Source organism: Paraphaeosphaeria sporulosa, assembly GCF_001642045.1.
Source record: "Paraphaeosphaeria sporulosa strain AP3s5-JAC2a unplaced genomic scaffold CC84scaffold_13, whole genome shotgun sequence".
Taxonomy (NCBI): domain Eukaryota; kingdom Fungi; phylum Ascomycota; class Dothideomycetes; order Pleosporales; family Didymosphaeriaceae; genus Paraphaeosphaeria; species Paraphaeosphaeria sporulosa.
This window is the reverse complement of record NW_017253372.1, coordinates 867,128-891,352: the sequence shown is the minus strand read 5'-3', so window position 1 is coordinate 891,352 and position 24,225 is coordinate 867,128. Positions and strand designations below refer to the sequence as shown.

General features: G+C 56.8%; 10 protein-coding genes across 10 annotated transcripts; 5 read left to right on the top strand and 5 right to left on the bottom strand.

Annotated features, from left to right (window-relative positions):
- Window positions 1–1,284: 1,284 nt before the first annotated feature.
- Window positions 1,285–2,106, bottom strand: CC84DRAFT_1130203 (mitochondrial import inner membrane translocase subunit tim-17; the record flags this gene model as incomplete). Its single annotated transcript, XM_018175852.1, has 3 exons — window positions 1,285–1,899; window positions 1,955–1,990; window positions 2,038–2,106. 3 exons carry the CDS (start codon window positions 2,104–2,106, stop codon window positions 1,516–1,518), a joined length of 489 nt encoding a protein of 162 aa, XP_018030577.1. The 3' UTR covers window positions 1,285–1,515.
- Window positions 1,930–3,143, top strand: CC84DRAFT_363478 (uncharacterized protein). The gene has a single exon (XM_018185922.1). The coding sequence runs from the start codon at window positions 2,334–2,336 to the stop codon at window positions 3,018–3,020; it is 687 nt and encodes a 228-aa protein (XP_018030576.1). The 5' UTR covers window positions 1,930–2,333; the 3' UTR covers window positions 3,021–3,143.
- CC84DRAFT_363479 (uncharacterized protein) lies at window positions 3,144–6,364 on the top strand. Its single transcript, XM_018185923.1, has 5 exons — window positions 3,144–3,489; window positions 3,534–3,777; window positions 3,829–4,190; window positions 4,241–4,420; window positions 4,467–6,364. Exons 1-5 carry the CDS (start codon window positions 3,267–3,269, stop codon window positions 6,212–6,214), a joined length of 2,757 nt encoding a protein of 918 aa, XP_018030575.1. The 5' UTR covers window positions 3,144–3,266; the 3' UTR covers window positions 6,215–6,364.
- Window positions 6,365–6,710: 346 nt separating this feature from the next.
- Window positions 6,711–8,581, top strand: CC84DRAFT_363551 (alpha/beta hydrolase fold-3 domain-containing protein). The gene has a single exon (XM_018185924.1). The coding sequence runs from the start codon at window positions 7,207–7,209 to the stop codon at window positions 8,368–8,370; it is 1,164 nt and encodes a 387-aa protein (XP_018030574.1). The 5' UTR covers window positions 6,711–7,206; the 3' UTR covers window positions 8,371–8,581.
- Window positions 8,560–10,104, bottom strand: CC84DRAFT_1103203 (argininosuccinate synthase-like protein; the record flags this gene model as incomplete). The annotated part of the gene is made up of 5 exons (XM_018174999.1): window positions 8,560–9,448; window positions 9,508–9,725; window positions 9,789–9,889; window positions 9,938–9,976; window positions 10,071–10,104. 5 exons carry the CDS (start codon window positions 10,102–10,104, stop codon window positions 8,560–8,562), a joined length of 1,281 nt encoding a protein of 426 aa, XP_018030573.1.
- A 288-nt stretch (window positions 10,105–10,392) lies between these two features.
- CC84DRAFT_1130193 (ubiquitin carboxyl-terminal hydrolase 2) lies at window positions 10,393–14,372 on the bottom strand. Its single transcript, XM_018175851.1, has 5 exons — window positions 13,885–14,372; window positions 13,631–13,837; window positions 13,468–13,581; window positions 11,617–13,416; window positions 10,393–11,565 (listed from the first exon to the last, which is right to left on the bottom strand). Exons 1-5 carry the CDS (start codon window positions 14,065–14,067, stop codon window positions 10,654–10,656), a joined length of 3,216 nt encoding a protein of 1,071 aa, XP_018030572.1. The 5' UTR covers window positions 14,068–14,372; the 3' UTR covers window positions 10,393–10,653.
- A 105-nt stretch (window positions 14,373–14,477) lies between these two features.
- Window positions 14,478–17,386, top strand: CC84DRAFT_1263893 (ubiquitin binding protein). The gene is made up of 4 exons (XM_018185267.1): window positions 14,478–14,698; window positions 14,767–14,899; window positions 14,948–15,232; window positions 15,290–17,386. Exons 1-4 carry the CDS (start codon window positions 14,625–14,627, stop codon window positions 16,919–16,921), a joined length of 2,124 nt encoding a protein of 707 aa, XP_018030571.1. The 5' UTR covers window positions 14,478–14,624; the 3' UTR covers window positions 16,922–17,386.
- A 661-nt stretch (window positions 17,387–18,047) lies between these two features.
- Window positions 18,048–20,034, bottom strand: CC84DRAFT_1222506 (uncharacterized protein; the record flags this gene model as incomplete). Its single annotated transcript, XM_018183381.1, has 2 exons — window positions 18,048–18,197; window positions 18,307–20,034. 2 exons carry the CDS (start codon window positions 20,032–20,034, stop codon window positions 18,048–18,050), a joined length of 1,878 nt encoding a protein of 625 aa, XP_018030570.1.
- A 776-nt stretch (window positions 20,035–20,810) lies between these two features.
- On the top strand, window positions 20,811–22,571 carry CC84DRAFT_1199714 (alpha/beta-hydrolase; the record flags this gene model as incomplete). Its single annotated transcript, XM_018181636.1, has 3 exons — window positions 20,811–20,865; window positions 20,899–20,983; window positions 21,333–22,571. 3 exons carry the CDS (start codon window positions 20,811–20,813, stop codon window positions 22,525–22,527), a joined length of 1,335 nt encoding a protein of 444 aa, XP_018030569.1. The 3' UTR covers window positions 22,528–22,571.
- A 21-nt stretch (window positions 22,572–22,592) lies between these two features.
- Window positions 22,593–24,014, bottom strand: CC84DRAFT_1222504 (uncharacterized protein; the record flags this gene model as incomplete). The annotated part of the gene is made up of 1 exon (XM_018183380.1): window positions 22,593–24,014. One exon carries the CDS (start codon window positions 24,012–24,014, stop codon window positions 22,593–22,595), a length of 1,422 nt encoding a protein of 473 aa, XP_018030568.1.
- Between the last annotated feature and the right edge of the window lie 211 nt (window positions 24,015–24,225).

Genomic DNA, 24,225 nt, shown 5'->3' with positions numbered 1-24,225 from the left:
AGTACGTACAAAGGATTATGCCAGTGCCGTTGGGGCCCTGAGCCCCTTCGGTGGGGCGGTCTTTGACGACGGTACCGTTGGGGTAGAGGCTGGGTGAGTTTGTTGGTCGTTGGGGGGTGGTGATGGGATTGGTGTACGCACGATGTCGAGTTGTGGATGACCCATGCGCCGGACAGGAGAGCGAGGAAGTGCTCAGGGGGTTTCATGTTTGGTAAATTTCGTTTCTCGGTGGGTACTTGAATCCCAAGGCAGGCCGTGGTGGCTATGGTAGATATATGTTACTTGGACATATGACCCGAGACCAACCGCAGGAAACGTGCAAGATGCCAAATGTGCGAGCGCAGTGTGACATCACATTGGACAAGATGTACAGTGAGAACAGGCGTGGATCCAGTGCAGAAATCCATAGCCGGTGCGAAGACACGCGCAGATGGGCAATCGCACGAATCATCCTATCAGGATTATGACGTTACCGTAAATGCAACTCCTGAGATTCGATGCTTCAGACCGGTCAAAACTATATGTGCATCCGCGTGGTAAGCATTACCTGTGGTCGCTTCATAAGATGACGCCCGGCCTCTCCACGCATCGTGACGCAGCCTTCTACACAATAGCTCAACCATGTGGTTCTGGCGAACGAGTCTTTCTGGAATTGGCATTTTGTTGGTAGAGCGAATTTCTGCATGTCAGCGGTCACAATAAGCTCGGCCATCCTGTGTATCGGCATTTGCACCGGTGTAGATGCCGCATGTACAAGGGGAGGATATATTGCTTGCGCGTTTGATGATGTCAGTACACATCGACGACCGCTTATTGTGCATGGCATCAAAACATTGCTCCGTGAGCAATCGCACAGGTGCAGTGGCGTAATGTAGGAACGGCAAGTCTGAGCGCGATGGCCGCAATCAGACGAAAAGACGTAGCAGGCGTAAGGATTGGATCTAGGCTTCAAGAGATAGCGACGGATGCCGTGGTTGGTGGTCGTGGAACCTTATAAAGTCTTGTTGCACTATCTAGGTTTTCGAGGCCAAACGCGTATAAATCTCGATAATTCGGTCTTCCGCTGTATGCATGGCGGATGACGAGCAAAGGCGTGTCGTTCGTCATCGAGGGTTCGCATTCGTTCGTGCGAATGAGCTCAAGAGGGAACGACGCGGCCATGGCTGTGTGCTGACACACCGACCGTTCGGGATGGACAGATCGAGTTCGTTTATGGGTTGTGTTGCAGTCCTGCGATGTCAGTGCAGCGGCCAAACACTAGTCGTACGAGCAGCAGAAGCAAGGGTATGAGGAAACATGCAATTCTTTTGTTGACCAGAATCCCGTCTCCCCGTCTAGGGACGCCACGCTATCGGTACAGACCATGACATATGATACAGGTATTGCACAGAAGCCTGAGTAGAGTGTAAACGCCGACCGCCGTGACAGCGGGATATGCAAAACATCCAGAAAAACCCCCGCCGCCTTTATACATTAAAGCCAAATCTCAAAGGGTGTGTTGTTGAAACGAAGAGTCTAGGCGGCCACGGCCATGCCGCCGCTGGGGGCAGGCGGTGCGGACTGGGCTGGCATGGGCGGCGCCTCGAGCTTTGTGTTGTCGGCCATCATCCTGTTGAAGCCGATGCTGACGCCTTCGATGACGGCGAGCAAGATGGCGCATGATATCGCGCCGTTGCGCATCGACTTGTAGCCTCCTCGTACAGCAAGCGAGCCACCGGTGAAGAAGCCGGCGATAATGGCGTTCCAGGGGTCCTCCTTCTTCCGTATGCCCTTCACGGCGCAGTCGTATGTGTTGAAAAGACCTCCCCAGACTCCGAAGTTGCCGCCGAGCACGGGCGCGCGGGCTTTTATCGCTGTGAGGGCACCGATGCGCCGTTCGCCGTAGGGGGAGTTGCGGAACTGCGCGACAGTTAGGGGCAAGGACGCCAGCAATGGGGCGGCGGGAGCTGCTTACGCCTTTGATGCCATGCCACACTGCACCACCGACAGCCTGTCGCGTTGTTAGCCTGGGAGATGGAGTGGCATTGGAGCGCGTACCCCCATGGCGAATGCGCCGCCGAAGTCATTGAGAATGACCCACGGGCACGGATCTCTTGTGTGGTCCATCGCGAAGTGTGTGGGAAAAGAGAAGCAAGCACGACGGGAGCGCGGACGGGCGTGGCAAGGACGGATGGGATGCTGTGGGCGGGTTGCTGGTGTTGAGTGATGCGCTCAACTTTTCTCGAGCGACCCTGGCCGCTGACGCCAATCCAATTGAATCGGGGCCGCGGCACGTGACAGTCGGCCGGGACCGGGCCGACATCATTGCTTCCACCGCGACGACTGCTCGTCGCATGCCCCGACTTGCTGCACCGCCATGTCAACACTTGCCCAATCCATGTCTTGTGTTCCATGTACGTGCATGCGGCTTGGTTATCCCAGCTCCACGACTCAGCTCAGCGCGAATGCGGGCCTGGACGCTATCACGATGCAGGCTCTTAGGGGAAGGTGAACACCGGCGATATAGCAACAGGTCCAGTGTGAAGCCGTATAGTAACCCAGTTCGCTCCAGCACTGACTGTTATACATACGACTGGCAAAGGCCTCGGCTTGCACTCGGTGTTCATGTCGCCGCGAATGGCAGGCCGTGCAGCCTGCTTTCATCAATGCGAGACCAAAGTTGGACTTCTGTCACTTCGGGTGCGTACTCAACGCCACGACCAGTCGAGCCACGCCTCGTTGACTGGGTCTGGACTCAGGCAGCGCTCCGGGCGGCCACTCACGTGTATCTTGCGCAAGAGAGAGGAAGACTTGGTGGTGAGAACGCCAAGCAGGTGAGAGACGGTGAGCTCCCCTGCCATGAGACCAAGGCGAACGTGAACATCCGCAACTCGCACTCACCTGTCCTTGCCATCTCGATCTTCATGGCCCCTCTCATTTCTTTTGTCCCACTTTCCTGCACGTATGACTCCTCCACACATGTCACACTACATGTTTACGTTCCTCTTGTACAGTCCTCCATAGCCGTCTCTGCACAGTAGCTCAACACAGTGGTCGAGACGGCACCCAGTTTGACGGACTGCCATTCGTTGTTGGCCGGGTGCAGCCTTGGCGCTTTCTATCGTTTGCTTCGACTGCTTCACCACGACTTCAGCGACGCTTCTTGCGCTTCACCGCGGCTTTTGGCGCCCCTCGCTTCGTTTTTAAATCCCACAGTCTCCCCAACTCCCCGCTCTCTCCCTCACTAGTTGCGTACTGGGAACTTTCCACAACCACTCGACGCCGCAATGGGAGGGCCGACGAGAACCACGCGGGGGCGACATCAGCAACAGCCCCCGCAGCTACCACAGCCAAGTTCTGGTACTACAATATTTGACGAGTCCATTGGCGATCTCCTCAGTGATGGGATCGGTTACGCCACGCCCCAAAAGACCGAGACCGTATCTCCTCGTACGGAGCGCTCGCGGCTGAGCCAGTCTTCAGAACCGCTGGCCATTCGGCAGCCCACTAGTACGTATTTCCCACACGTCCTCTTTGCATTGCTGACCTTTCAGATGGCGATGGATGCGACAATTCCCCCGCGACGCTGTGTAGCGAGTCCGATATTCTCGGCACACATATGAAGGAGGTTATCTCAGTCATCAGTCGCTTAGAGGGTCTAGGCCTGCAGCAGCAGTCTATTCCGTTGCCAAAATGCGTGGTCTTGGGAGAACAGTCGTCAGGCAAGTCGTCTGTGATCGAAGCCATCTCTGGCGTTCGCACCCCTCGCGCCGGCGGCACTTGCACACGTTGCCCCCTGTAAGCTATGACAAGTCTCGCTGTAGGAAGCAGGACACTTACTTGACACAGTTTCATCAAGCTGGAGTGTGCCGGCGACCCACAAGCGGGTTGGCATGCTCGAGTTACCTTGCGACTGAGCTATGTATACAAAGGCGTGGCTCGAAGTGCGAAGTTTCCGGGGTGGGAACCGAATATCAATGTTGCAGAAGTACCATTTGCCGCGTGTGACTCTCCAGAAGAACTCGAAGAGGTCATTAGACGAGCTCAATCAGCTCTCGTGCACCCGTTGGAGGATGCGTCGATGTTCGCCCAGGGTCGAAGGCCCCCCTTTGACCCCGAGCAGACTACTAAAGTCAATTTTAGCCCGAACATTGTGTGCATACACTTGTCGGCTCCAACATTACCCAATCTATCGTTCTACGATCTGCCAGGTACGTGTACCCCCATAATCTTTATCGCATGTTTCACTAACATCCTCCAGGCATCATCAGTCAGTCAGAATACCCGGACGATGTCAAACTTGTCAAGCAACTCGTGCAAGGTTTTGTTGAAGACCGAGATGCAATCGTCTTAGTGGCTTGCTCTTTGGCTGCGGACATAGCCACATCTATTGCCTCTGGGTATGCACGTACCAGGTGGGGTGCTGGAGAGCGGTGCATAGGTTAGTTGTGCATGGTCAACATGGTGGCATACGCTAATATCTTTAGGTGTGCTCACAAAACCTGATCTCCTCCCAGCAGGAAGCTCGTATGAGCCGCTACAGAAGGTGTTGAGCAACGCCGAGCTTAAGTTCGGCCACGGATACTTCGTTGTCAAGAATCCCGACCAAGTCGCTCTCAACAATCGGCTCACCCACCACGAAGCACGACTGCACGAACAGTGCTTTTTCACAACCCAAGAACCGTGGTGCACCAGTCTACAGTCCCACAGTGGACGTTTTGGCACTGCCAATCTGCAACAGTTCCTCTCTGAGAAGCTGGCTGGTCAGATGGTGAAGGCGCTTCCAGGGATCTACGAGCAGGTTCAGCTACGCCTGGATGACGTCGAGGCAAAGCTGAAGCTGATACCCGAGCCACCACCAAACTATGGAGCTACGAGAATCATCATGGATCTGATCAACGCGTTCTCATGGCACGTTCAGAAAGAAGTGGAGGGGGCCTATCCTTGCAAAGAGTGGAGAAGCTGTTGGAAAACCTTGCGTGAGGCGTTTCTCGAAGGTCTTGACGCAATGAGACCGACTATGGTGAGGCGCGGTCAGCAGGATTTTGGCCTTTACACCCCCACGCTTGCAGGCAGATCATCCGATGATCCTCTTTATCTGTCGGATGGAGATGAAGATGAATATATGAGAGATAGTGTACTCCCGGAAACACCGCCAAACAAGCGCAAGCTCGACACACCCACGCCCACTTCAAACAAAAAGAGTCGCTTCTCCGTGCCCCCGATCCCTACTCCCGCAAAGACACGGCCGGTTCATGGCGTCGACTACAATGACAAGCGCAAGGTATTCCAGCTTGACGAGGTTTGTGAGCACTTGAGTGCCAATTCACAGTCCAAAATACCCGGCCACATCGAACCGAAAGTGGTGGACGATCTAGTTAAGCAGAGTATTGCTCATTGGAGTGTTCCCATGAGCAAACTCTTTGTTGACCTAGAAAACCGTCTCAAGACCTTCTTCCGCATGAGCTTCGAGCAACACTTCCAGCCGCGAAGAGAAACACGACTCTACATCGAGGCCTGGCGAATTGTGGAGAGCATTTTGGACACCAGTCTGGTGGAACAGCGGACAATGGCCGGCGACGCTTTCAACGATGAGATTGAAGGCCCATACACGTTTCACAAGGCCATCTTTAACGGTGAGAAGAACTCCATGTGTGAGAAGTATCGCAACGCGCGTTTCGACACTCGCCTTAAGGTTTACATGGAGGAGATGGCAAAGGTCGTTGGTCCAGACAAAGTACCCAGCAAGGAAAAGATTCTCAAGAACGAGAGTCTCTGCAGTCGACTCAAAGAGGAGCCGTACGAGGTCGAGGTCGATGTCGTAGCCCAGATCACCAGCTACTATGTACTCGCAGTTCGTCGTTTCCACGACTCCGTCTGCATGCGAGTCGAGTCAAAGCTCTTCACACGCCTGCGATCCAGATTGCGCGACGAGATGGAGGAGACTCTGGGCATACATGACGAGAACGGCACTCGCAAGGCCATGGAGCTTCTCGCAGAGCCATCACAACACGCGGCGCGACGCAAGGAGCTTTTGGCGATGAGGGATGCGCTTGTTCAAGGACGGCGCGAACTCGATGCCTTGTACGAGAAACACGGGAACAAGATCGCTGCTTCCCAAGGCTCACACGGCTACGCGGCGCCCCTCTTTAATTCGTCGGCTTCATTCGGTCCTACCTCCACCCCTCTCACGGACGAGATGCAGGATATCACGCAAAGCGGTCGTCGCCCTTAGCTGTCGTTCAGTGAACCACTCGCTTCCGCGTCGCTGCTTTCTCTACATCTGGTCTCATATCATCGTTCAGCATTCGAGGCGCGGATAAGTGGTCTTTACAGCGACCCCGAGAATCACTACGCGGGAGCTACAGAGCTTCCGAGCACTTTTTGTTCATGGTCGCTTCCTTCGCAATTGGTGTGTGGGAACGTCTGCATCTCTCACAGTCTGCATCTCTCACGAAGATATTTTCTCGAGGCTTTCAAAAGAAACAGTGGTGATGCGAGAGTTGCAGTGCTGCGTGGACTCTGTGTCCTGGGGATGCCGTCTCAAGGTAGGCAATACCTGGAAGCTTTTTGGCAACGACCGTTGCTGTACCTGCTTACCGCATCATTGAGGCGGCGTCCTAGCTGCATCGCAACGGGTCAAGGGTCTAGTTTCTCAGTTTGGAATTTGATTTCAATTCTTGATATGTAGGTAGCTTGAGCACATTCAGCCGCAAATCATCTGGCGCTCAGCAGCCTACGTCCAGCTTACTAGAACACCCTAACCACGTGAAATGCCGCAAACCAAGTGTAAGCTCCACCTACCCTCTGCCTGTCCGTAAGTACAAACCACGCCATCGCGCACGCTGACTCTGGCCCATTGTCCCAGGCAGGATAAAGCGTCAGCGCCGATGGGCAGCGACGCCCATTTAGGCTGTTTACCATAGTAACATGCTCTGGACGTGCCGAGGCTCTTTGCTTGCTCCTCCGCAGTACTCCAACGACTCCACATGCCCCAACTCCACACTAGCCGATCGTCATCTTCAACTGTGTCTGGTATTGCGTCTGGACCGCGCCCGACTCTCCGCGCTGTCTGACACATGGCGAAGCCCAGCCCGAGCTACCAAGCAAGACCTAGATTCCAAATCTTTTTGCCCTATTAAAGCTCCGGCAGCGAGCTCGACGACCTGATACTCACGCGCCCACGACCGTGGAGTCGTTGTACAACCACCCCTCACCCTCCTCGCAATGGCGACCCTCGGCAACGTCCTCGCCACACAGCCCTTCAAAACCCTCTACGTCGTCGCTGCGCTCCTTGTCAACCTCGCCAAGCTCCCCTTCTGGATCGCAAAGTACACGCTCGTCCGCCAACACCCCGCATGGAGCTTCCGCCAGGCGCTCGCGCTGCGCATGACGCGCGCCTTCATCTCCGTTGTATCGGTGGTCCGGATGCGTACGCCGCTGCCGCTCACGCCGGGTAAGGAGGGCGCGCGGTTCGCAGTGATTGCGCACAGAGCGGAAGACGCGGGCAAGTTCAAGGGGCCGATGCTGGCGAACGCGCAGACGGTGCAGCCCGGCGACGTCGGCGCGACGTGGTATCCCGCGCGGCTGGAGGCTGGCGGCGTGGCGGCGGACACGCGGGTGCTTGTGCACATCCACGGCGGGGCGTACGTCGTTGGCGACGGCCGCACAGAAGCAACGGGATACCTGGCGCGCAGTCTGCTGAAGCACACGCCCGCGACGCATGTCGTGTGCCCGCAGTACCGCCTGTCAACGCTGCCGGCGGGTCCAGCGTCGAACCCGTTCCCCGCCGCGCTCCAGGACGCGCTGACGGCGTACCTCTTCGTTCTACACGAGCTCAAAGTGCCGGCTGAGAGGGTCATCCTGGGCGGCGACTCGGCGGGCGCAAACTGCGCGATTGCCCTGCTACGCTACATCGATGCGTATGGCGGCGAGCTCGACATACCGCCGCCCGGCGCCGCACTTCTGTGGAGTCCCTGGATCAATCCTACCGACGGGGACACGTCGTTTGTGCGGACAAATCCGCACTATGGATCCGACTACATCGAGCCGTCCTTCACGTCGTGGGGCGTGTGTGCGTTCGCGGGGCAGGATCCGCCGCTGGCAGGGCCGAGCATCATCGCGAGCAACCCGTATGCGAATGCGAAGGTGAGTGGGTTCCGGACGCCGGTGCCGCTGTATGTGAACGTGGGTGGGGCAGAGGTTCTGTACTTTGATGGAAAGGAGTGGGCCGAGATGATGAGAAAGGAGGGGAATGCGGTGCATCTGGATATCACCGAGGGAGTTTGTCATGATTTGTTCATGGTGGCTGGACTCGTAGGGATGGAGAAGAAGGCGACGGAGATGGCGAAGAGTGCCGGCGAGTGGCTGCGGGGTTTGACAAGAAAGTAGAGAAGATGGGAGAGATATCGACGCGTGTACACGGTAGCAACCTGCGTATCGTTTAGCAAACTTGATGAATGTAGACTACAAGGGCCAATGAAGTCTCAAGGTATGGGCATTCCGAAATAGAAACTGTTCTACAATATCCCTGTTTTTTGTTATACCCGACGCCACTCCCATACCGCTTAAGCCTGGGCCTTAATGAGCCTGGTCCCTAATGAAGTTGTCGCGGCCGACGGAGAAGCCGCTCGCACCAGCCTCTAGCTGCTGCAGGCCGTATTTCTTCAGGCGGATGCTCTGGATGGCGATAAAACCGGTCGTGTCCATGGGGCTGAAGTTGTCCAGGGTGTCCATGGACGCCTCCTCCTCGCTGTACAGCTTTTCCGTCTGGCTTGATCGTCCGAGCACATATGTGTTACCCTTGTAGAGGCTCAGCCTCACCTCGCCGTTGACGCGCTTCTGGCTGAAGAGCAGCGAGTTCTCGACGAACTCGCGCTCGGGGCTGAAGTACATGCCGTTGTAGAGCTGGTAGCTCCAGCTGTGGGAGACGAACTGGTCGCGGAGGGCGCGGACCTGGGCGTCCATGACGAGACCCTCAAGATCGAGATGGGCGAGGCGGAGGATGGTCATGGCGGGAGAGTCGTAGCAACCACGAGACTTGAGGCCGATGAAGCGGTTCTCGACGATGTCGATGCGGCCGATGCCGTGCGTGTAGCCGACCTTGTTGAGGAACTCAAAGAGCTCGACACTGTCGGTGTAGGTCTTGTCGCCGGCCACGACGGCGATCGGGATACCCTTCTCGAACTTGATGGTGATGTTTTGGGGCTCGTTGGGGGCGTTGAGCGGCGAGTCGGTCATGGTCCACATGTCATCCGGGGGCGACTTGTCGGGGTCTTCGAGGATACCGGCTTCGTAGCTGCAGTGTGCAAGGTTTGCGTCCATGGACCACGGCTTTGCCTTTGTGGATGTGACGGGGATGTTATGCTCGGCGGCGTAGTCGAGGAGGTCCTGGCGGCCCTTGAATTTGTCGCAGAACTCGGGCAGCCTCCAGGGCGCGATGACCTTGATTGAGGGCTGGAGTGTGTAGCTGTTCCATATCAACACTGCTTGCACGCCAATGTACCGTCTGGGTAGAGATTCACTCACAATGCCAACTCGAATCGCACCTGGTCGTTGCCCTTGCCTGTGCAACCGTGACTCACCCACCCGCACCCTTCGTCCTGGGCAACCTTGATTTGCGCACGCGCAATGACGGGGCGAGCGAGACTCGTACCGAGCAGGTAACGGCCCTCATAGCTGGCGTTGCACTGGACCGCGCGGAAGCACAGCTCTTCGACGAATTCCCGGCGAAGGTCAAGTATAACCTAAAACACACACAATCAGTCTCTCATTCTATGGACAGCAAAGGGGCCTGGAAGCAATCATACCATCTTCAACGCGCCGATCTTGAGCGCCTTCTTCTCTACCTCCTCCCAGGGCTCATCCTGTCCGACGTTGGCAAGGAAGCACACGACCTCGTAGCCCTCCTCTGCCATCGCTTAGCCTGCATATTTCCTCAGTGCGTTGTGATGCCTACCGATAAGCCATTTCAAGATGGTCGAGGTATCAAGACCGCCTATGAGTCAATGTCAGTCGCGCACCCCTCTATCGTCCCACACTCAACAAACGTCATCGCAGGACCAGAGTTCGACGGAGAGACGCTCACGTACCAGAGTAGGCGAGACAAACCCTTCCCTTGGCCATTGTGTGCGAATGGGGTATATGTCGAAATTTATTAGGGTTCAATGGCAAGAAGAAACGTGGAGACTGCAGATACACGGGCTGTTGGCGGCGGTGGGGCACCTTTTATCTCTCCGCTATCAACAGTCACCGCCAGAAATTTTGGTGGTCAAAGCTTCCAACGTTCCGATCTTCGGCTTAGTTGCTGGCGCTGTACCCCTGTTGTGCACCCCGTAAGGCGCACGACGTACGATTCCGTCATGGCGCAAGACGCTCTCAGTGGATTGGTGAGTCAGTCACTGTCTTCTTGATGTCTCGAGATATGCATTGCCAATTGGTATCGTAATAAGATGGTCAACGTCGCCAAAGCCGAAAACACCTCCTATGCATCTAAAAAGATCCAAAGCCCTAACCAACGCCATGCATGCCATGTTCGTATCAACAAGTATACAACCCGCCCAATATAGACAAAAAGATATGTGAAGCTAGCATCCACAGAATGTCGTGGTTTACGCGAACTAGTGAGCAGAATCAAAAGAGCAAGAACCAGCATGTAGATCGTAGGACGGGGTTTTAGATGCCACCAGCGACTCGTTCTCGCTGGTAAAACACGACATAGGCCTTCTCCCGGTCCTCCGTTGAGATCTGCGTCGGCTCAAAGTCTCGTATGCGGTCGTCATTAAAGTTCCGCCAACAACCCTTCGCTTGATCTTTTGCGATGGCTGTGTAATGTCCGCTACCCAGCGTTGCACCGTGATGGAAAATGATTGCATACGCGTTGTACATATAAGGCGGATTCATCGCTGGGTCCGTTTTCAACTGAGGCAGCAGGTCATTGGTTTGTGCGTGAGTAGCACGCGCTCTTGCTTCACCTTCAGGTGTGATGGGTGGCTCCATGAAGGGTCCCATGTCCAGGCCCTGCAGCGGGAAGTGCACCGGGGTGCGGACCTTTCTCGCGGCTTGGCCATGCGAGGCGCTGAACCGCTTGAAATGGACAACTAATGTGTCCGGTGCGCGTGTGAGAGTTATCTTCTTGGTAGCTTCGCGTTGCTTCTTGCAGCGTGGACACTTCCACGTATCAGACGAATCGAGTGTCTCTACAGAGCAGTAACTGCGTAAACAATCTCGGATATCGCATGCCCTATCTTGTCGTATCTCTACGCTGATACTCCAGAAGGCTTCGTAGGTGGTGCTTGTGATCCCGCACTTCTTGCACGTGAGCTGTGAAGCATGCTGTCCAGCGAAAAGGTTTCCAATCAAAGAGGCGTTGCGATGCAGGTAACGATTCCATTCGATCTTCGCAGCGTATGGTCGTGGGAGTTGTTCGCGGGCCATCTCCATCTCTTCTGTCAGATCGCGAAGCGGCGCTTTGTCATATACCGTGTTCAGATCTTCGTGCATCATGTCGAGGACAAATTCGAGGAACTCTTTTGCATCTTGTTGCTCGTCCAGTTGCCAGGTTTGGTTGAATCGCCCACATACTTTCTGCGTCGCCGGTCAGTGTCATGTTCGTGGAACATCGAGAAGAGGGCTTACCCGAAATGTAGATGGCCGAATGGCGGAAGTGTCGCCTTTGTACAAATTTGAGAGGAGCGTGGCGTATGCTTCGGGGAGGATTCCTTCGGTGCCCTTCCAGTTGCGCTTCTGCAGATATTCTGCATACCGCCCACTGAGGAACCAGTTGGTGAGGTTAGGATTGGCACTCAGACACTGAACCACCGAGTTCATGTAGCAGGTTACGCCGAAATTGATTAGACCAGTCCTGTGAAGACGATTTGATGCACCCCGGCCACTTGACACATAAACCGGTGGTTGATTACCGCTGGATTGGCGAGTAAGCTGCCGTTCGTGAACTCCCGTGTAGCTAGGCCTAGGAACAGATGGCGCTGGTCGTGATGGCGCAGGAGGTATCGGAGGCTGGACATACGGGCTCGCTTGTTGCGGTCGTGGTGGAGGGTACATCATCGATTGTTGGTCTTCCAAGTCTGGGTATCTCCGCAAGAAGTCCTCAGTCGTCCGATACATGGGCGATTCGGCATCGTCTTCATCCTCCTCCTGAGGGGGCTGCTCTACGACAGCTCGTCCCCGTCTTGCTTCTTCGAGCAACCTATTCTGTTCGTCTAAATCCATTGGCGTGTAGTCGCGCCGCCCTGAGGTCTTTCGGCTCTGTGTCAAAATACGTGTCGGGCGGGGCGCGCGTCTTACTGGATGCGTTCTCGTCTGCCCGCTAGCGACCAACGCTGCGGTCGATGTCATCTTCAGCGCTTGAGTGCCGACCAATTCAGCCCAGGCATCGATACCTCCCATCAAGAAAATAGGTGGCCGTTGTAGAGGCTTGTCATGGTTGAATTCGTGCAAAGTCTCGTACATTTGCTTTAGCGGCCGTTCGCGTTCATTCGGATTATACTTGTTGAGAAACGAATTTGTTTTTGTAGACTCATCATAGTAGACGACCAGGTCAAACTCATGACGCCGCTCGAATAAGGCCAACTCTTCATCGGGCGAGATTACCAGTCGTTCCTGAAGCTGTTCGGCAGAGAAACCATCCTGGAGACTGGCTGGCTCCACACACATGATAGTGTGAATAAAGATGTGGCCTGCATCGAACTCTTCCCTGCTCCGGACATCGATCAAGAGAACGTTGTACATCCGGATGTAGTCATACAGCTTTTCAGCAGTAATTTGGCTCTCCGCGGGCTTAGTCACGGACTTTCTTCTCGACGATAAATCCACTGACGCATTGGCGGGTGCTGGAAAGTAGCTGTCGGATTGGCCATTCGCGTTGGGTGCTTGGTACGATGCGCTAGAGGCGATAGAGTTATTGCGGCCGCCCGTGCCGACCATGCTCCTTGGTGTACTACGGGGAGGGTTGATGTTGCCGGGCAGAGAAAGGTTCCGCGCGGGGCTGTAAGTAGGGCTTGGCTCTTTCGGCAGGGACGCTGCCCACTGCGTGTTGAGCGCTATTGGGGGTGGGGGTGGAAGATGGGTTGGTGGAGGCATATCACGTGGGCCTCGAGGATGGGACGAGTAGTCTGAAGGCGAGGGCATCTTCACCGAGAGGTCCATGCTTGAGCGTCCAGAAGACGTATCAATTGGTGCAGCAGTACCTCTGAGTTTTGCGAATCGTTCGCTCAAGTCATTGACGGTTACGCCGTTGACGGAAGAGGTACTCTGGTGAACAGCACGACCATGCAATGATTGAGGTTTTGGATGGACGGGCGGCTTTCGCCGTGGGGATTCTAGCGGAACTGCTGGAGCTGAACGACCAACGGGCGGGCCAGGAGGCACGTCGGGAAGCATGAGCTCATCGTCACGTCGGGCACGGATGCCGTTGGTCTGTTGAAGCTTAGAGCCACATCTTCACAAAAAAGCTGGGGTCAAGCATACCGAAGTGGGGCGCGAGGAGGGCTGTGAAGGCAGATGCTGGGCACCATTTCGTTTATTGTCGTTGGTGATAATGTTCTTGATATTCGTGAACCTGTCCTCATTCGCTCCGACTTCCTACTTTGATCAGTTGGGCGCACGAAGGCATGAAAGGCACGGTGCGGACCTTGAGGACCTGATTGAAATCTCGATGTAGCTGGCCGCGGGCGGTTTCGACGCGGTCAAGATAGTCTCTGTGGCGTGGGATGACGTCGACAACAAGCTTGTAGGCAACAAGATACTCCCAGAAAGCAGCAGCGGGTGACTGACGGCCCTGGATCGACGTCACGGCCTGGGTCATGTGGTATCTGGCTTGTTCAAGAAGATGGCCAATCTGTAGGCGCTCAGCACGGCGCTGGGGAGGAAGCAAGGTGTACCTACCGTCAGGCTTCTCATCTCATTCGCCTTCTCAGTCGCAGAGGCGGTGATTTCGGCGATGGGCGGGAAGGGGCCGCCAGCACCACCCGCATTGCTGCCCCTCCAGCCATCTGCACCATGGCCCGAGCCGTTCATAGCATATGAGGGGCGCAGACCGGGTGGAGGCAAGGGAGCAGCGGCACTCATAACCGCAGCCTATGCGCACGGCCCGTCTCGCATGGTCGGGGCGCTCTCGGGGGAGAAGCGGTGCGTGGTCGTGCGTGTCGGTCTGGAGCAGCGCGCGGGGAAGACGTTGGCGGACTGGCGGGCTGCGTGCGGAGCGGCTCGGGGGCGGTAGCGAACAGTGGGCGTCGCAGAGGGGTGAGAATGGCGACCGGGGGACGGGAGGCAGCGAGTGTGTCCGAGGCACGCTGTGGCAGCAGTGGCAGCAGTGGCAGCAGGTGGTGCCGCGTCTACGTGTTGGGCGGCGCAACTGTGGAAGTGCTTTGGTCTGCGCGCTCGGCCCCAGCGGTGGCAGGGCCGCTTGATTACGTCGCTGCCAAGGTCAACTTAACGCAGCCAACAGCGCCCGAAGCACAGCTCCAAGCTGCCTCCAGGCAGAACACACACCAACACACACACCCGCACCACGCATCCCCCGCCATCCGTCGCCAGGTACATGCCACGGCCGCGGCACGGAAACCCCACGGCCTACCCTCGACGAGCCACGACGGCACTGCTCGCGCGCCCGCGTCTCGGCAGCCATGGCGGGCTGGTTCGGCACGTCCTCGAACAGCGCCCTCGATGAGCAGATTGAGCGCGCCACGTCCTCGAGCTTGTGCGTCCCAAGACACAGCTGCAGCAAGCTGTCCCGGGTGCTGCCAGAGCGTTGCTGACTTCGTGCAGGGAGGACATGCCCCTCAACCTCGAGATATCCGATGTCATTCGCTCCAAGACAGTGCAGCCTAAAGAGGCCATGCGCGCGCTGAAGCGCCGCATTGGAAACAAGAACCCTAACGTCCAGCTGGCCACCCTAAACGTACGACACCATCCGACTCTGACCACCTTCGCTTGCTGACCGGCACAGCTTACCGATACCTGCGTGAAGAACGGCGGCTCCCACTTCACCCAGGAGATTGCCTCCCGCGAGTTCCTCGATAACCTCACCTCGCTTCTCAAGGCCCCCGGCGCCGTTGCGCCAGACCAATCCGTAAAGAACAAAATGCTCGAGCTGATCCAGTCGTGGGCACTCGCCGCCGAGGGAAGGAGCAGCCTGAGCTACTTCAACGAAGTGTACTATTCTCTCCAGCGAGAAGGCTTCCGCTTTCCGCCAAAGGAGCACATCGCTAGCAGCATGCTGGACAGCAGCGCGGTATGCTTACATTGCCCTTGCCCTCTGCTATGTGGTCCGGTACTGACCCAACTGTAGCCTCCAGAATGGACCGACTCAGATGTCTGCATGCGATGCCGAACAGCCTTCACCTTCACAAACCGCAAACACCACTGCCGGAACTGCGGAAACGTCTTCTGCGGGTCTTGCTCGAGCAAGAGCATTCCGCTTCCACATCTCGGCATCATGGACCCCGTACGCGTCGACGATGGGTGCTACGAGAAGTTGATGAATAAATCCCGAGGTACCCCGGCCCCAAGAGGCTTCGATGCCACCAAACCCAGCCACACTCTATACCAGGGGTCCATGGAGCCGCGAAATCCTCGTGTCGAGGACAGCTTTGATGCCGACTTGAAGCGAGCGCTGGAAATGAGTCTGGAAGACGCAAAGGGGCACAGTGGAGCCGGCTTCGTGCCACAGTCGCAATTGCAGTCACAAAAGTCGCCGACTACGAATGGAACTTCAAAACCAGCTCCAGAGGAGGAAGACGATCCAGACCTCGCTGCAGCTATTGCTGCCTCGTTGGCAGATATGGAGGAGCAGAAGAAGCAACATGCAGCCACTCTGCGGAAGCAAACATCTGTGTCCAACGGCGCACCTATTGTGGCACCCAAGAATGATTACGAATTGACGCCGGTAGAGGCCGAGAACATAAACCTGTTTTCAACTTTGGTGGACCGACTACAGCATCAGGCACCTGGAACGATATTGCGGGAACCACAGATTCAAGAGTTGTATGAAAGCATTGGGAAATTGCGACCAAAACTTGCGCGGACTTATGGCGAGACCATGAGCAAGCACGATACCTTGCTGGACCTACACGCCAAGCTGTCAACCGTCGTACGTTACTATGACCGGATGCTTGAGGAGCGCCTGTCAAACACGTATAACCAGGCTGGCTCAATGTATGGCTTGCCACCTGCTAACCAGCGCCCCGCCTCCACTTTATACCCCAGCATCCAGTCTGGGGCCCCGTCCGACCCTCAGGCTGGCGAAAACTTCTACACTGGAAATGCGGACCCGTACGCCCGTCCACAGTCCTTCTATGGTGGCGGTTACCATCAAACACCACAGCCGTCGTACACACCGTCTGCTCCGCCCCCCGACCAGTACCAGCAGCCAGCACAACCATATCCCAACCTGTCACAACCACCCCCCAGCACAACCTACCAAAGCCCTGCGTCTCCCCAGCTCCAACGACAAGTGTCCAATCAACAATACCCCCCACAGCCTCACTCGGCCTATCCGCCGCAGGCGCCCCCATCAACAGTCTCCGACGCCGAAAGCGCAAATTACTACTACGGCGACACCAACGCAGCCCCGTCTGCTCCGCCCGTGCAGCGCACGCAGAGCTTCACCTCACAGGCGGCTCATGGGCCGGCCCCTTCATCGCCGGAAATGTACCGCGCGCCTCCAGCGCAGACGCCCCTCTCGCCGCCCACCCAGCCCGCCGCCGCCCCGCAGAATTCTGCCTATTACCAACAGGCCCCGCCACAGCACAAGCAGCAGCAGCAGCAATGGCAACAGCCCGCGCAGGCTCCTGGCCAGACAACCTGGCAGCCGGCGCCGTACGCGCAGGGCGGCTACGGCCCCGAGAGTTTCCCCCCACCACCGCAGCACCAGCTGCCCGCCCAGCAGAAGACCATTGACGAGCCGCTGATCGACTTGTGATCTGCGCGCGCGAAACTTCACGCGGAGGTCCCCCCGCTGGGAACCCAGAAGGCGTTGATGCATTGCATTGCATTGCATGGCCGATTCGAGGCGCTGCCGCACTGGGATGGAAACAGACACACAAACGCCTGCTTGTGGATTCGCCGGCCTGCGTGCCGGCGCGTCAGGTATGTCGGCTGGGTGCAACGTTGGTCGTGCGTCGCGTGGAAGACTTCCGAGATATGGATGTCCGCAGGTCATGTACAGTTGCATGAGCACGAGATGGAGATAGATACCCTCGAGATAGCCCAAAACTACGAACGTGTTTTCGTGACAGATAGAGTCGGGCGCTGCTTGGTGAGCTGGTGTGACCAACGCCGTTACAACGTGCTGCTATGATAAGACACTTGAACGATTCGATCCGCAGATTTGAATTCGGTGTTGATGTCGGACGACGTAGCCGCCTCTCTGTATAGTATTCTATCCACAGCCCCGTACACATATGTACTTGCACACTTCCGTACCATCCCCGCTTTCCGCTCTGTTTATATATAGCCCGGTTCCCTAGAAACACCCGCCGACTCCGAGCCCCTCGTCTAAAGGTGACTATGCAATGATGAAGAGAGAAGAAAAAAAAACGAGCCACGCCGGTCTGAAAAATAGATCCTCGAGCTCTGCAGGAGAGCGAGGTTGGAAACGTGGTATCGACGCGAGTGAAAAGCGCTAAAAATGCTGCGCCGGGTCGGACATGGGCCGGAGAAGCAAATGTATACGAATTAAACCTCCCGGAGGGCACGAAAATGTAAAAAAAATTCGAAAGCTCCAAAGTTGCCAATGCGGAAGAGCGTCGCCTAAAAAGACAATTCTTTTGGGTATGGACGTCGACACATTACGCCGTCAAGATAGCAAAAATTCTGGGATCGAGATCCGGTGCTCAGGTATATGAGCCACTACTCGTATCACCCAAACGCTGCATAGGATGGGGGGGTTGTCCCTCAATTGCTGGGGAGACCACCAACGAATGTGGCGGCAGATCTGCGAAAGCGTCTTGGTGCAACTCTCGCGGCGCGGCGACCTTCGCTCTTGAAGCCCGGTCTGGCCAAGCCACGCGAAGGGGGGCGGGAGACGTGCCAGTTCGAGGCGGCACTCACACGTACTCAGGCCAGTAGTTGTATGGCATCAAACTGGGCCCGGTCCATTTTTCGCCGTAGAGATTTACGCGTTCGCCAGCGAAGAAACCATCCTGTGCTTGCTCGAGAACTGACAGCCAGGAAGAGGGTTCGGGGTGTTTGAGCCACTGATTCGATGTTAGCATTGTCCTAGGCTGTCCCATATCAAAGCGTGGTTTTTTGCAGAACGCGGGGGCGGAGAACGCGACTAGCGCGACGCAAAAGAGTTTAGCTCACCTGGTTGTGGATGTGGTACGTCCAAGCGCCACGGAAGAAATTCTCGAGGGTGCGGTTGTTGGGAGGGAATTTGTCCTCAGCCAGTACGTAGTCTGCGACAACACCAGCATGGCGCAACTCCACCTCTTCATCCAGAGTCGCTTGGAAGGAGTCCACGTGCTCGGGTTTAGACGGTGCCGAGGCTGAAGCAGGCACATTCTCGTCGTCTTCGCGACCTCGCTTGCGCAGCTCGTTTGACTGCGCCTCCTTGAAATTAACTACCTTCAACTGGGGTCCATCGTAGCTCTCCCATTCGTCCTTGAGTGCTCCTTCTCGACCTCTGAAAGCAGCACCGTAATCCCGCAGACACGGAACAGTGCACCGCCCTTCGCGGTCCCAGTTAAACTCAGTCCAGATGGGATCAAACGCGGCGGTTTCAAGCATCAGAAACTCCTGGTCACGGTTTTCCTTCCAGGCCATGCGGCCCAATACTCGCGGATGGAAGTTTAGACCCATGCGAATTCCACCGTACAGCATGTAAGCTGAGATGGAGGAGTTGGCTGTGAGTGACATGATGGCGGTGTTGTAGTCTCCAGGATGTGGGTGGGCAGCCCAGCGCTCAGCAAAGGCATGCTCTTTGGGGAGGAGAAGAGGGCGCATGTCTCTGAGCATCAGCACATCCATGTCAAAGTAAGCCCCGCCGTGAATGTGCAAGACGACGAATCGAACCGCATCTGACACAGCCACGGGCAAGAACGTCATTTGTTTTGGAGTCAACACAAGCCACTGTTGTCCATCCTTGTCCTCGACGATGTTTTCGGCAACGACTTTCTCGCCCTGGGCATTTGGTCTCCCGGGAGTACTGTAATAGCCGTAGCCGTTCCTGTTGTCCTCATCCTTGGGAAGCGGGATTCTCGAGGGAAACTTCCAGGCTTTGAGCACTACGTCACCGCGCTCGACGAATGGCAGGAATCTGGCGAACAAGGCATCCTTGTTGAGCATGTCATCCACCGCGTGCGGATTTCGGTCACTGTCAAGCCAGAGCCAGAGTCGTGAGCAGGCCAGGTTCTGAGTGTAGAGATAGCTCTTGATGAAGACTTCGACACGCCAAGTAGCAGGACCGGTCCAGTAGACATGGTAAGGGACAATGGGACCAGGGCAAGTGCCAATTTTTGAGCCATTGGCTGGCTTCGCTTGCTCCAGGGAGACGTACTTGGTCAAGGTTCTGCCATGGCCGTCGGCATCCACGTATTCTGCTTGGCGGGGATCCTGAGCACTCGCGCGGTCAGCGGGCTCTGGGAGGCTGTAGTAGCGGGCCTCGTCGTTTGCAAAGAACTGCAGGCAGTCGAAGACATTGCGCATCTTCTCGATGCCCGTGTATGTGCCTCTGCATTCCTCGACCAGCATGTGCAGGTCGGCCTCGGTGTCGACGTGAGGGCGTGGTCCCATGTAGTCGTCCTTGGCCTCGACGGCGCTGACGGGGCGGTTGAAGACGTTGGCGTGGGGGTTGATGGTGACGGTCTTGGTGGAACTGGCAAACTTGACCTGGACTCCTGACTTTGTTGTCTTGATCAGCTCAGTGGGCCCCGTCTTGTCGAGGAAGGCTGGAATGCCGAGTTTCCCTTTGGCGCCCACGGTGGGGTCGCTCACTAGGGTTATGATTCCATAGAGTATGGCATAGACTCCAGCTGCCAGCACCAGGTTCTTCAGCAGCACGAAGAAGGCCCTCGTACGCGAACTCTCGGGCATGGCGGCGGTGGCCAGGGGGAGCTCCCCGTCGCGGCTGAGTCCAAAGACTACCGAAGGTTCTCCAGGACTGGCTGTTCTCCAGGACTGGCTGTTCTCCTGTGGGCGTGTGGTGTTGGTAGGGGTGGCTGTGGGGGCGGTTGCAGGGCGAAAGGAGGTTGCAGGTTGGCGCGGCGGACAGCGAGAGACGCGGGCCCAATTGCGAGGGCGGCAGAAGGTATTCAAGAGATTGTTGGACGGAGAGAGGAGGCAGGAGCGGCGGTGGACGCTGGAGGGCGGGTGGCAGTGCTCGTGCGCAGGAGGCCGATCAGGAGTCGCGTCGCAGTCGCAGTCGCAGTCACGGTCGCGGCAGACACACCAAGCACAGCAGGACAGCGCACCTGTGCAGGAACAGGGAGAAGAAGGAGAGAGGGGACGGCCGAAGGAGAGGACGGCACCAGCAGAGGCGTGGACAATCGACGAGGGACCAGGCGCTGTACTGGCTGGGCAGCGCAGATTTGACGGCGGGCGTGCAATTGGGCACGCTGGGGAGGGTTTCCGACGCCGCTTGGCTGAAAGCGCCCTGCGCTCGAGCCACTGCGCGCCGCCCGTAAAATTAGACCGCCCCGCTTGTCGCGCCTTCCCCTGGCGGTGACCCCAAGGCCAGAGCGACCAGACGCAACGAGCCCGCGGCTGCCATCCGACTGCAGGCTGCAGCCGCACTGCAGCACGCCGACCTACAACACCGCGCCAGCCTCCGCCTCGCCGTCTGCAACGACCCCCCGCGCGACGGCCTCGCCATGCGCCCTCTGCTGCGCCCGTGGACTGCCCGTCGCAGCTGCTGGCCCGCCTCGCGTCAGTGTCGTCGTGCGTGCCCTCTCGTCCCAGTGCGCCTGTTCTCCGCCGCCCATGCCCTGCCCCGCTGCGAGCACATTGCCGTCCCGTCTCGGTCCAACGGCTCCCTCAGCGTCGAGTAAGTGGCTTTGCTTTTGCCTATCCGAGTGCGTAGCCTCGTCTACCGACTGTTCTTGGTTCTGCGTGCTGCTGCAGCCTCTGCTGTACGATGACCTCACACGACGCGGCTCGCATGCAGCCCCACGACTTGTTTGTCGCACCTAGCCATTGTTTGCGTGGTCCCCAGAGTGACCGCGCTGCCCCCACTGCCGCACCACTGCAACTCGCAGAGTACTGCTGCACGCAAGGACGGAAACACCACACCCCATTCACATGAGCTACGCACTGAATACTACCCTCTCCAGATGGGAAGGCCAGACTCGCAACGGACAAGAGTATCAGCACCTGACTGACTGAGACCCCGCTAGCGTTTTCCATTCGTCAACACCCTCGTCTCCAGTCTTGATCTACCTGCCACCCGGTCCTGTCATACCTGAGTCTGCAGAGGAACAAACCCGTATCATCTCAACGCTTTGCGCGACAAGCGGTGCGACAGTTGCGAGACTCAACTTCCGGGCGTCGTCCCAACACCAATTTCCAACGCCCGTTCACGATGCGCTACTAGGCTACGACTGGGTCCGCCAAAACTTACTTCAGGATGGATTTTCACGGCCAATCATCGGTCACGTAGGTGTCTGCGGAGAGCTTGTAGGCGGTTCGTTGTCTGTGATGCTTGCTCTGACAGAATGTCGCCCTGGTGAAAGCCGTATCACTGCCGCCGCCGTCAACAACCCTATAGTAGACTGGGTGTTCCCAGATGACCTACCCACCGTAGCTGAGGCAGAGCTCCTCGAGCCTGCAGCTCCAGACGAGACCGCAATGCTTGCTGATGAGGATCCCATGGCCTTGACCGATCGCAGCCAACCTGACTCTCATACTAACCGCACTATGAAAGATCGAAAGCGATCAGCAAAACCACTTCGGTCTAACGCCTGGCAGCTGTACGGTGAAGATGACTCTATTCCCACAGTCACGTTGTCTGCTGAGCGAGATGTGCTCTTCCGCAGACAAGAGGATGTCTTCGATCGATTTGCATCCCCAATCCACTTTTTCCGCTCTCCGCACGGTCTGCTGTTGTATCCTAAGCAGGATGATGTTTGGGCTTCGGAGCAGCCGGACAACGCTATGGATATTGAAACTCGGATGGACCTGAGCCATTACCAGTCCCACCATCTCTCACCGTCAACCCCTGAGTTGCCAGTGCTTGCTAGGTGCCGAGCATACGCGCGCATCTACCCGCCTGCCGGCTCAAATTTGAATTTACCAGAATGGCGAATCTCCGCGGGATCCCAGAGTCCATTGTTAGACCAAGCATCAGAGTTGGCTAAGATGATCAGACGAAGCGTGGCTCGTCATACTTTGAAGAAGAGGATGGGCCGCATAAGGTGGCAAGATACCACCGAGAAGGAGTATTACGATGACTTCGCAAACGGCAGGGTAGCTCTGGACACCTTTGCCGGTGCTGGCCTGTGGGCAGATCAAGCAAACAACGAGCAGTGGGAAGCACAGGTGGAGCAAACGGGTCAATGGATGAAGGAAGTTCTGAAGCCCGAGTTCACTTGATACACGCAAACACAATCTAACATGGTATAATTCAAAAGCACGATAATCTTGCAATCAAAACCGGCTCAATCGATCGTGAGGAAATCAGCAGGAAGGATGTCCGCAGGATCCAGTTCGGCCCGACGATAAGCTTTCCGTAGCTCGAAATTGGCCAACGTTTCGTCCCAGTCTTCGTCCAGCCCAGACTCTTGCGCAATGAGAAGGATCTCCTTGTCCAATTCGATGTACTGAGAATCAGGCGCCTCGATCCGCACAACAGGAACATGAATTGTTGTCAGCAGCCTAGTGCCCATCAGCCAGTCTGCGACGGTCCCCCACAATCGATCAATTCTTGCCCCTTTTCGCAGGATTCGGTCACCCTTGAAAGGCAGAAAAGCTCTGATACAAGATGTTGCTCCCATCTCCCACGGCACGCTGCGGTCTGGCTCAGCCTTTGACCAATGCACCGTCAGCTCGAGTGGTCTATCCTCACCACCTACCCATTCCTGCCCCGACACAGCGACCCGCCATCGCGCCGCGCGTCTCAGGTTCTTGCTACGGCATAAATGGTAGACGAACTGGATGTAATTGTCGTCCATCCTCCTCCTCGCCTTCTCCTTTGCATCCGTGACAGCTTCCTCTTGAATCATCCACCCCCGCGCGCGCGGTACCACAAACTCAAAAACACCGCACTTCTTGCTCTGCTTCCAAAGCCGACATGTCCACCATCCCCACGGACCCAGTCCTCCTTTCCTCACCTCCGTCGTCCGGAGCCCTCCGTCCTGGATGAACAGAGGAAAGATGCCCATGCGCACGAGCTTCTGCAGCGCAGACTTGTCCTCCTTGTCGCGCAACGAGCGCGCGTTGCGACCCCTCCACATGCCATCGCCGGGGATGCAGTCGCGAAGCCACAGGGAGATGAGTGAGGACAAGACCCAGTGGTCGCGCGTGTTCCAGAGGCTCCGGAACGTCTGGCGGGCGCTTGCATGCTTAGTGCGCGCCTCCAAGTACGCGGTGAAGGTACGGCTGTGGGTCACGAGCCACGCGACGTAGAGTACGAGGGGCACGGAGAGGACGAGGCATGCCCAGAGGCTGGGCGTGGTGCTGGCGAGAGCAGTGTGGACGCCGGGCCATAGGCACAGATTGAACGAGGGCCAGCTCATCGTCGCCTTTATGCGGGTCACGGTGATGTTGTGGACTTCGATTGGCATGGATGTACTTGCAGAGGTTGCGGTCGGAGTGTTTGGGGATGCCGCAGGCGAGGCGCTTGACAGAACAGACGACGCGCTCTTCCTCGACGAAACACCCGCAGAAATCGTCGGCGTGACACGGGGTGACGCCGTACTCGAGTCGTGCGGCACACCCCAGCCAGTCAACGAGTCCCAAAGTACACGGTAGCCAGGTTCCGGTGTTCTCGAAGCAGTAGCCGAAGTACTATAAGAAGAAGAAAAGCTCCACAAGGTATCTTCTGCCCAGGGTGACGTGGTGCGAGATGAGACGAACGACATTCTTATCGTGTTGATCACTGCAAAGTTTGCGTCGGCGGGGACTACGTATGGCGACTATGCTTTTTCCCTATGAAGGAGATTGCTTTGTATCTAAAACTGCCGGACTTGGGTGCGGGTGGGAGAGGACAAAGGTTGTTAGTGAGGCGGGTGAATGGGGGTTCTTTGTCTGGCGCTGCGTTTGCGCATGTGTGTTTGGGGCTTGAACGGGCTT